Source organism: Sprattus sprattus (genome assembly GCF_963457725.1).
Source record: "Sprattus sprattus genome assembly, chromosome: 1".
Taxonomy (NCBI): domain Eukaryota; kingdom Metazoa; phylum Chordata; class Actinopteri; order Clupeiformes; family Clupeidae; genus Sprattus; species Sprattus sprattus.
The window spans coordinates 19,662,567-19,674,497 of NC_137920.1; the positions used below are offsets into that span (position 1 = coordinate 19,662,567).

At 41.0% G+C, this 11,931-nt stretch overlaps 1 protein-coding gene across 1 annotated transcript in view; it reads right to left on the minus strand.

Annotated features, from left to right (window-relative positions):
- LOC308368310 (NLR family CARD domain-containing protein 3-like) overlaps positions 1-748 on the minus strand; it is a gene marked incomplete at both ends in the record, with an annotated part of 47,352 nt that extends 46,604 nt beyond the window's left edge. The window contains 1 exon segment of the mRNA XM_080842457.1: positions 481-748. Within this exon segment, the coding sequence (XP_080698583.1) occupies positions 481-748 (268 nt within the window).
- Between the last annotated feature and the right edge of the window lie 11,183 nt (positions 749-11,931).

Consider the following 11,931-nt stretch of genomic DNA (forward strand, 5'->3'; position numbering starts at 1 on the left):
TACCCCCTCCTTGCTGTGGCATGGCTGAAGCCCCTCCGGAGTTAGCAGTGGTGTCCGCTTTGACCCCACCATCCCCATTGACCAGACCTGGGGAACACTGCTGGCCTCCCACTTAGAAAGAGAGGAGGGGGGGGGGGGGGACAGATAGCAAAGAGAGAGATTGAAAGTGAGAAAGTGAGGGAAAGTGAGACAAGGAGAAAGAAAGAGCAAAAGAATAAAAATGGAAAGTGAGAGTTGGGGTGTGTGTGTGTGTGGGGGGGGGTTATAGACAGAATGAGAGAGATGAAAGAGAAAGATAAATAGAGAACGAAGAGACAGATATATACTCAGTCAGACAGAGGGAAGACAAGACAGAGGGAATAAATGACAGAAAACAGTCACAGTGAAAGTAAGCAGAGAGAAAGTCAAAGAGAGAGAGATAGAGAGATATGTGTCTACATACACAGGGACATCATCGGAGACTGAGAACTACACACTTACGTTCTTCCAGATGTTTCTCCAAGTCCTTGGCCAACTGGTTCTGGTCCATCTTTTTCAAGATGTCCAACAAGACGTCCCCAGCTCCGGTGCTGTAACACTGCACCATCAAGTCCACAGTGTCATCTGTGTCGGCATTCTTTAGCTTTCTCCATGGGATTTTTTCCTTGTCCCCAAGGTTGTGCTTAAACCTCTTGAATTCGTCGTCCTCAAGGTTGTCTAGAGTTTTCCTCATCATTTCCTTCAGGGATGCTTTCATTGTGGGGTCCATATTATAAGTCCACTACAAACGGGATGCTTGGGGTCAGGCTTGGCCAGCTTTAAAAAAGAACAGTGTGAGTGTTTATGTCTATGTCTGTATTAAATAAGAGGTGTAAGTACACAATATATGATTATGGAGGTAGAATTGTCTTAACCCTTGTATGGTATTCAGGTCTGTGGGACCCGTTTTCATTTTTGATCAAAACAAAAATAATACTTCTAATAATTTTTTCAAACTCAAACTCATTGGCTTTGGCTCATTTTATGCAAAGAACAGATATCAGTCTACATTTTCATTGAGCGGACACAGTAACACCCCCTACACATTTGTGTTACATACAGGGTATTCGGATCCACTGGACACGGGTGATACAAGTGTGGAAATGGTACCTAAAGTCTGTTTTCCTCCAGTCTGGGTCTGCTGTAAGTGTGTGTGTGTGTGTGTGTGTGTGTGTGTGTGTGTGTGTGTGTGTGTGTGTGTGTGTGTGTGTGTGTGTGTGTGTGAGTGTGTGCCAGGGACGTGCAGTCATAGAAAAAAAAATATTTTTTTTATTTTTTTTTTTTATAATAATCATATATATTTATGTATTATAAAATATATATTCATATTTCTCTAGTTATCTGTGTTACGAGTGTCATTTCTGCATGATTCCGATCATTTCGAGCATTTTTATTATCAAAATCGCTGAATTTGAGCATTTCCGGTTCCCAGTGACAGCGATCAGCCATAGACGTGCCGTGGACTGAGGCAAATGCATTGCTGTCTATGGACAGCTGAGCCAGTGCCTCAGTAGGGATTGCGCAATCACTCCAAACTGGGTTTTACGCATGCGTGCGCAAGCGCAGTTGAGCTCAAAATGCATTGAAAAATATTGCTACTGAGGCAGGCAGTAGCACGGATTCAGTGAAGGGGGCGAGCATGAGCGCAATTCTCGGGTATAGTCTGACGTTGGACTTCTTCTACACACTTCTACTTGACCTTGACGGCGAAAATGGAAGATTGCATTGCTAACCTGAAGCAGTTCTCAAAATTGGACTTGCAGTCCAAACGTGAAATGATTAATAATGGGAGACCAATGGCGGAGCTAAAATGTTTGCTTCAAACGACGGGACCGAAGGTATTGACATTGCATTGGAGTGTTTCATGTTTTCCAACGGGACATATTCATGCAGAACACAAACCTCGCTAAAGGCTGCTAGGTGCAGTGGAGCCGTGAATGGATTAGGAGCTTGCGAGTGCAGTGCACCAACTTTAAATTATACCGGTCAGTAGAACATTTTGGTATTGTGTGCTATGTCTGTGGTGTTTAACTGTTTGCTTGTTAATACGTTGTGTAAATAAATATGTAAATGTCAACTTCGAATTCAAGTGTCCGAGTTGCAAAAAAAAAGTAGCAAGCTAAGTTACATAAACCTGTCAAAAGTAGTTTGATACATTAGAAGCTACTTTCAGTTAAACAAACTGCATGCCAAGTCAATGCAATTTTAGGGATCAACACAACTGTCAGTCAGATAAAAACGGTTGAAATTCGTGTGTTCGTATGTTTGTGTTGGATGTCATTGACGATGACAGGAACTTTTTCTTTGGATTACAAAGAAGGCATCTGAAAACATATTTAGTTTCACTTGTCGCACGGACTTTTCACTTTTTAACTTTCATCATCTTCAGCTGTATCTAAATATCAACAGCATTCTAGTTATCCGGTTGTCTAGAATCTGCATGCAAACTACCCATTTAAAATTAGGGGAGAATTAATTTTAAATGTATGAGCAGCGTCTGGTGTACTTGAAATGACGATATCTATCTATCTATTTTATCTCGTCTCGCCTAAAGTGATGTACTGCTTATTTTTTGTGTTTAATGGCTGCAGGGAAGCCTGTTATGAATAAACATCAGAAAGGTCCAGGATAAATTAGCTTTCGAGGACGCTACTGCGGTACTTGATCAATAAAAGAGCTTAGCTACTGAAAAGTTACTTGGTTTTGTAAATAGCGACGTTACTGCCAAGCTACTGACAAATGTAGTGACGCTACTGCCCATCACTGCCGAGATGTGTAAATGGTTATATTTTCCCTAGACAAATTGAAATGAGCCATATCATTGGTGGGAGGGCTACATACACTTCTTTGTAACGATTAATATCTTATTTGACACGGTGTAAAAGTTCAATTACCACACCGATTGTACGTTTAGCTGTCGTAAAAGTCAGTTAACTATTGAGCCGCATAACTTCTTGTAATAATAATCGTTTAAAAGTAATAGTATTAAGACAACAAAACATAAAGTTTTTTCAGTTCTGGTGAGATGACAATTTTTAAACCATAAGCATATATACATGTATGATGTATACATTTAAATTTTTTTTAAACAACTAGAGATCGGAATGACGTAATCACTTCCGGTTTCTGTGCCTCACCAGCTGTGAACCTCACTGCACGTCACTGGTGTGTGCGTGTGCGCGCACACGTGTGTGTGTGTTTGCCCCGCGCGTGCATGTGAGTGTGCCTGCAAGAGTGTGCCTGCAAATGTGTGCGTGTGTTTGTGCGTATGTGGACCCTGTTTGTATGTAGGCTAGGTATGTGTGTGATTTTGAGTGAGTGTGTGAGTAAGCTAGAGTAAGAGTTTTGTGTTTCTGGCTGATGCCATTTAGGGGCCCCTGCCCCTTTAGACATTATAAACCATGTAAACTTGCAAAATAAGGTATAAAGATCTGGGCAGCCTGTGATGCGACTTCCTCATATGCTTGAACTTACAAGTCTACGTCGGGTAACCTGATGAAGACACCCTGAGAAAAATCAAGGAATGAGAGTTGTCCTGGACATGTCTCAGGGACTCAGTGGACACAACATCACATGCTATTTTGTTTACATCCCACAAGCTGGGACAGGGGCTGACCATGGTGGGAACAATAAGTAAAAACAGGTCTGAGCTCCCACCCCAACTGCTGCCTACAAAGAACAGGCCTGTCAACTCTTCTAAATTTGTGTACACGGCTGACACATCCCTGGTATCCTATGTGCCAAAGAAAGGAAAGAATGTTGTACTCATGAGTACACTGCACACGGATGGGAGCATCTCTGGCCTGGAGCATCAAAAACCAGAGATCATCATGGATTATAATGACACAAAAGGTGGGGTGGACAACATGGACAAGCTGGTGTCTGCCTACAGCTGCAAAAGGAGGACCCTACACTGGCCACTGCCGATTTTATTTTACATATTGGACATCTTGGCGTACAACGCCTTTGTCACCTGGATGGCACTGAACCCGGAGCGGAAGAGAGGGAAGCTCCAGAGGATAAGCCTTGTTCTCCTGGAACTGGGAAAGACACTGGGGAAACCTTTTAACCCTGAGAAGACAACATGTTCCAATAATCTCAGCCTCTGAAGCCACCATCAGGAGGATTCAGGAGGACAATGCTGGTGCCCCAACCACCCATATTGAGATATGTAAACTGACCTGTTTTCAAATTAAATTCACATGAATCAAATAGTTATGAAAACCCTTGCTTCATTTGTAAATGTGTTTAATTTTGTCCACTGATATCTTCATTAGAATTGATTTTCTTGATTTTGTAAAAAAAAAAAAAAAAAAAAACGGGTAGCACTTAAATTCATAAATGTCATATCACAGAGCTAAAGGGCAAATATGAACCATATTTGCTGTTCATATGGGTTCTAATTGGGATGAAGTAAACATCTGTTGAGTATTTTACCAAAAAAATAGTTTGATTGTACTGAATTAAACACCCAAAAATCGAGTGGGTCACAATGCCTTCTGTGTAACTAAAAAATGAATTCCATACAAGGGTTAAATACAAAGACTGTCAGAGCATGCTTTGCTCTTGTAAACGGCAAACTGTAACACAGAAACACTAATCACAGTTATTATTCACAAGTTTTCAAGTTTTCAACTGTAAATTCTGATCTGTAAACGTGCAAATAACAATTACAATAGTCATTCTCTACTTGAAAAACCACAGGATTTGCATTTATTACTTTTTCTCTGAGTGCTCATGAGCGTAATCTTATTACTTGGTTTTGGGCAGCTTTCAAAAATGAAAAAAAAGTTTGCAACACAACTAGCTTTCAAGAAATGGAAAGCTTCTGGCTGTCCTAACACAAGCATCCAGTAGGTGACAGTGTCATTGTTTAGGAGCATTAAAAAGGTCATGCAAAGGTCATGCTTGTTTAGCCACTCTTTGTTTTTTTTCTTGTAACCTTAATATAAGTGTTGTCATGGGTTCAAAGAGACACTTTTTTATAATAATAAGAAAAACTTTTGATTGATGTTTGGAGGACTCTGTGGGCTATCTGCTCTTTGACAATGGGGATAATATGTTTTAATATTTATTGTGGACGCCACCATATCTACCCTGTGTTTTTAATCGCATGTTCAAATTGCATTAACTAATAAGACACGGCTGTAGGCAATCAGTGGGGTTACGTGGCCTTGGCACAGATTGGCTGAGCCATAATACAGGTGATATAAAAATACTTACAGCGGTGAGATGCGGGAGAGGAATGTTGGGAATATGTCCGCAAAAAAGTTGATAGTTTTGGATGGGAGGGGAATCAGCAGGCAAAGGAAATGGGGATAGACAACATCCCATGCAGCAAAACGATCAGCATGCCTGTAATTCCACCTTGGCATTTCAGTTGGCCAATAATACACATGGAGATCAAAGATAAGGTTAAGAACAGAGAGGATGTCAACCAATACCTGGATAGGATGTATGGGGATCTGGTACAGATATACACAGATGGGTCAAAAGATTTAGATGGCCAAACAGGGGTAGGAGTATTCATACCAAAATATGACATTAAGATCAAGAAAAGAACTTCAGATCACCTGGCAGTCTTCTCAGTGGAGATGGTGGCAATCCTGTTAGCTTTAAAATGGGTAGAGGAAACCAAAAAGGATAGGGTGATAATATGTACTGACTCTGTCAGCACTGTGTAGTATACAGAGTGGCAAATCTTCAAGCAGGCAGGATATTTTGGATAACATAAATCAGATATTTTTTTGTATCAAACAACAAAATATTTCAGTGGAATTTATATGGGTTCCAGCCCATAAAGGTATAGAGGGTAATGAAAAGGCGGACGAATTAGCTAAAGAAGGGGTCACAGCAGAGGAGGTTGAGTGTCATATCTCATTAAGCAAAACAGAAATCAAAGCAATTATCAAAAACAAAGTAAATAATATATGGCAGGAGAGATGGGATCAAGAAGAGAAAGGAAGACATCTGTATAACATACAGAAGGAAATCAGGGTTAAAAAGAGCGAAATGAGGAGACATGAGGAGACTTGGATCATCAGATTAAGGATAGGACATACAGGTTTAAATAAGGGTCTATATACAGTAGGGAAACATCCTTCTGGAGAGTGCTTGAGTTGTGGAGAGGTAGAGAGCGTGGAACATGTTCTGATAAGTTGCAGGAAATACTCCAGGGAAAGAGATGAAATGAAACAGAAGATAAAGAAAGAAGTAACTTTGAATATGTTAACTCAGCCCATATGCAAAAATACAGAAACCGCTCTCATCAGCTATTTAAAGAACACCCATTTAGCTAACAGGATTTAATTTTGGTTTGAATTTTCTATTGACTTTTTTATTTTCTCACTTATTTCTCTTTTTGTTTTGTTTTATTTATTTGTTTATTTACGTTTGCTTAGAATGGTAGTCACTTAAAGATACTAGGATCATACCTAAGTCCAGCAGATGGCGGTAATGCATAAGTCTGCAAACTGCCAACAAAATACCAGAGAAGAAGAAGAAGAAGAAGAAGATGCGGGAGAGGGGAGAAAGGATTCCACGACCGAGCCAAGGCCACGGGCCACGGGACCCGCGACTGCTATCATCTTCACTACCATTGCCGCCGCAGACTGGTACAACGCTGACTACAACGCCTGGGTCCCGAGGGAGCGATCTGTGAAGATATATTGTTCAGCGCTCTCAAACCTATCCAAAGGAACGTTGGTTTGAATGATCGATTGCAGGGTGTAGGCTGTCGTTGTTGTTGGGCATTGAGAGCTCACTGCTTGTTTGTTGTTTACAGATTAAAAAGCAGCACGAACTCAAACTACTGACGTTCCCGGGAATCCCAATGGTGACGTCATTCAAGTTGGAGAAGCCACATCATTCCCATGCCAAAAGACGCAAACAGGCGTCAAAATAATAGACCAGGCCACCCAGGAGTGAACTAAGACACTGGTCGGGCGTCAAACTAAAAGTCCGGCTGAGGCAAGAGGACTTTTCGCCGGCCTTACACCCAGGTTGACTGGTGATTCAGTTTGACTGACCTAGTCCTATGTGCCAGATTTTTCTTATTTTTTATTGCTTCGTTCTGGAGGGTCTCTGACTGAACGGATATTCTTTTTTTGTTTTATGTGCCTACCTACCTGCCTAGACAGGTGTTAGCTGTGGGAGCGGGTCAGATGGTATTGACTGGTAGAGGCTTGGTGGTCCTTATGTGCACAGGGAAAGACTGAAGTGCTGTGTGCTATTAGTGTGTAGCCTATTGGTGTTAAGGAGTGCCTATACTTTTCCTAAGCTAGTGTGTGGGTTAGACTTTGATGCCCAGTGTGCCTTTTGCTGTGCCCTTGTTGCTGTTTCATTTTTGCTGTGTGCCCCTTCACCCTATTTATAAAGACCCCAGCTTTACTAGGTGACCACTATTGGCCTGTGGCCCTCTGCTAAACCTGCTTGGCAAAGCAAGGGAACTTTTATGAATTATAATAAAATTGTGATTATTTTTTCTAAAACCAAAACCTCCTGTCTCTGTTGTTGTGTGTCCTCGGATTCCTGGCTTGAAGTGGGTTGTTCGTCAAAGTTAGGCGACACTTGCATGAGTGTTTATTGTAGGTTAGATGAATACGTGTTTGATGACCGATTCTAATCACATATGGTTACAACGGTATACTAGTTCACTTGATGGAACTGTCAAACAGGAGCTGTGCGTGTGTGTGTGGGGGGGTGTGTTGGTGTGTGTGTGCGACCACTGACTATATCAACTTACCTCGTTTGTCACTAAGACCCATATACATACCTGTATTACCTCCCTGAAGTGAATTAAAGAAACACAAACATTGCTGGTTCTATTACAGTAAGAGTATGTTCGGTAGTAATATGACAAAATGCCCTGTAATGTATTTGTAGATTTGATTGTCACTTGAGCGCCTTTAAGCACCAGAATTCTCATTGGTCTGTATTCATGTGGAAATTACAGAGTGTGTGTGTGTGTGTGTGTGTTTGTGGAATAAGTTGACAGTCCCATTTCATAATTTGAATTATCGAGTTTCCAAGCTTTTGGAGGGCAGTACTCCCTGCAAGGAACTTGACAGGTGAATCTAAAAGGTGACCTGAAGAGGGCGCTATTTTACTATACTTTCTGCTGATTTCTGTGAACGCTTCCCTTTCTGCAAGTAACTGGTGACAGTGTCAAAGGTGAATCGTAAGAGGGGAATATTGTACTATACTTCTGTTGATTTCAGTGAACAATAACACAAGAAAAGCTGAAGAATAAAGAAGAACTGTGAACACGCCATTGTTTTATCTCATTATAGACATGCTGAAGTCTGTAAGTCACCCAACAATGCATACAACAGCTCTATGAATGCACAATTCATCAACAGTCATCAACATTCATGCCATGATCCACCTTACCCTAGTGTAGGGTCGTCCCTTAGCCACTCTTCAACTGTCCCTGAGGACACAATAATTCCATCTGATGAATATGTGAGAACATCATTTGAACATTAAGTAAAAGGACTGAGACACACCAGCTTGTTTACACCAGCTATAGCACACCAGCTGGTTTAATCACTGGCAATTTTTTTTTAATTTTGCCATAGTCTCAGGTTTCAGCTTCACGTCTAAACATTCCTGACAAGAGACTGTACACCTCTTATGCTCTAGATTTGCCTTTTTGAACTTTGCTTTATTCATAATTACATTCGAATTACTACAAACAGCCTCAAATACAGTACATTTACCACAAAACATATGCTTGAAATGTTTCAAATAAGTTAAAAAGGTAACATTTAAAATAACTGCTATATCTGTTTGTACATTATGTGTATGTTTCTGTGTGTGTTTATGATGTGTTTATTATGTGGTCCGGTATGGTTCGAATTAGCAAAGGCTTTTTGTTGCGTAGTGTTGCCTTCTTCTCCACTGGAGTAATCTGTGACTGGGGAAGCTGCCAAAATGAAATGTGCAGATTAGTTTAACAGAATGCATGAATTTCAGCCATGCGTTTATTTCGTCGTTTGTGCGTTTATTTCGTTTATTTGCGTCGTATTCAGTCTCAGGAAGAGACTACATATGCTGGTGTTTAAGATTAGAAAGATGGACTTCAACCACCCTGTTTAAACTGCTTAGTGTCCACCACAATCTCACCAGTATACAACAGCTACACAGTCAGGGGCGGACTGGGGGGGAAAAGTAGCCCATGAGTTACTGTCAGACCGGCCCACTCAATACGCGGCGTGGCCCGCTGAGTACACGGCGCACTGCCAACTCAGTACACGCTGCGTTGCCCAGTCAAAGCATTGCACGTATCGACCAGTCAGTGGCCTACTTGGAAACATACCCATACACTTAACATTATTTTGGATGATGACAAAGAAATTACATCATATAAGTTTGTTTTTTAATAACATTTGGATCCACCAATTTGCCTGTTTTGATGTTTTCACTTAATCGGAACTACAGCCTAGGGAAACCAAATAACCTGCCAGTATCTGGAAGAGTGAATCAAGATCCTGCTCTTATGAAGGGGCTATTCTGAAAATGTTTCAGGTCAGTACAAATACAGTTTACATACAAAATACAAAAACAGGTTTGACAGAATAAACTTTGAATAAGCAAGCCATGTTAACAATAACATGAAAGGTGCAGAATGGTTAGATTTATTCAATCACATTTCTCATCAGCTACATCACATATCACTCTGATTTCCAAGGTAAAAACAGCTGATTTGCCGACTGCAGTTGTAGACCCACCACCTTTTACTCTCACTACAGGATAACACTTACTTACCTACTGACAGCTTCACGCTATAGTCAAAGCTAATTCCAGTGTTGCTCAGAAAACCCACAGCACAAGACTGGTGGAGCTTCTTCAATCGCTGGAATTTAACGTCGGCTGAAGAAGTAAAAAAAAAAAAAAAAAAAAACCCGTCATTGTTTCACAGTCTCAGGTTTCAGCCTCATGTCTAAACATTCCTGACAAGAGAGAGCCTTTTGGAATATTGCTTGCCTACAAAAGCACATTTTAAATACTACAAAAAGCATCAAATGCAGTTAGTGTACCACCCTGAAATTTTAAAATATTTGCCTGAAATGTTAAAATAAGTTAAAGTTAAAAAAAGATCAAATTTACAACAACTCCCATGTCTGTTTGTACATTATATTTCTCTGTGTGTCTGTGTGTGAGTACTTCTGTGCATGTGTGTGTGTGTGTGTGTGTGTGTGTGTGTGTGTGTGTGCTTATGATATGTTCATGATTGCTACATACTTCATACCCACACACTTTTCAAGCAAAAACTTTCTTTGAGTTGGTTTGCTTGGATTCCTTTGCGAAGAAATACCCAACCCAGGGCATTTTGGGAGAACAAGTACAGACATTTCAGTCTTGGTAACACAATAGACATAACTTTTGGTGTGTTTTTACATAGACTTCATCATAATGTTCAAGTGTCCAAAAACATCATTAAGGCCATATTCATTATCAGGAAGTGACTGCTGATGCTGATGTTTAACATCAGAAAGATGGACTTTAACCATCCTGTTAAGTGTTCACCTCACTCTAACCAGTGAACAAGAGGAGTTAGTCGTCTAAGTCCACTAACTGGACTAAAGCACACACTTAAGAGCAGATAACAGGGCAAAAGTGAAAGGTTAAAAAGGTAGAATGCATTAAGTCAGTTAAAAGAACTTGAGGGAATGAGGCGAGGGAAAGAGGTGAGGGAAGGATTTTCAGGAAGTTTTGGATTGCTGATCTTTTTAAACCTAATTAAGTGCATTTTTCATGGGAAGAGTTGGTTTGATACTTAATTTTCCAGGCACATTTTGGTAAAAACATGGGTAGAAACATATGTATATGCACACACACACACACACTTACCGCCATGTACATTCATTCTTGCACACACACACAGACACACACACACACACACACACACACGCACACACACACACAAACACAAACACAATCACAAACACACATACTCTCACACATGCAAACACACACACTTCCAGTGAAGACCTGATTGTCTTTCTCACAGTCCTCAACAACCTGCTATCTCTTTCTCTTACAGGCACACAAACACACACACACACACACATGCACTCACACATACATACACACCTATTTCCAGAGAACCACTTAATAAAATAACCTGACTATGTTTCTCACATTCCTCAACAACCTGCCATCTCTTTCTCTTACAGACACACACACACTCACACACACACACACACACACATTCCGTAAGCACTCACACACGCATACACACATATTTCCAGAGAACCACTTAATTATAAGACCTGTTTGTGTTTCTCACAGTCCTCAACAACCTGTCATCTCTTTCTCTTACAGACACACAAACACACTCACACACACACACACATTCCGTATACACTCACACACGCAAACACTAATATTTCCAGAGAACCACTTAATAAGAAGACCTGCGGGTGTTTCTCACAGTCCTCAAAAACCTGCCTTCTCTCTCTTACATACACACGCATTTGCAAACACACACACACACACACACACACACACACACTCACACACACACACACACACACTCACACAGAACAAGGCAAATATGTTTTTTGTAACAGCATCACTTGAACATAGCATCTCAGTAAAATCTTCAACCCCGCTCAATCAGGTCTTCACATAAAACCTCTAAATCCATGGAAACTCTCTACAGAATACGTGTCCATCCTCTGATAGGGACTGGTGTCATTCCTCCTCTTCCTCTCACTGTCTTCCTGCCTCCATGTCTTCCTCTCTCTAGCTCCTTGCCTTCCTCTTCCTGTCTCCCTGCCTTCCTCACCCTGTCTCCCTGCCTCCCTGTATTCATCTTCCTGCCTCCTTGCCTTCCTCTCCCTGTCTCCCTGTCTCCCTGCCTCCCTGTCTTCCTCTCCCTGTCTCCTCCTCTTCCTCTCCCTGTCT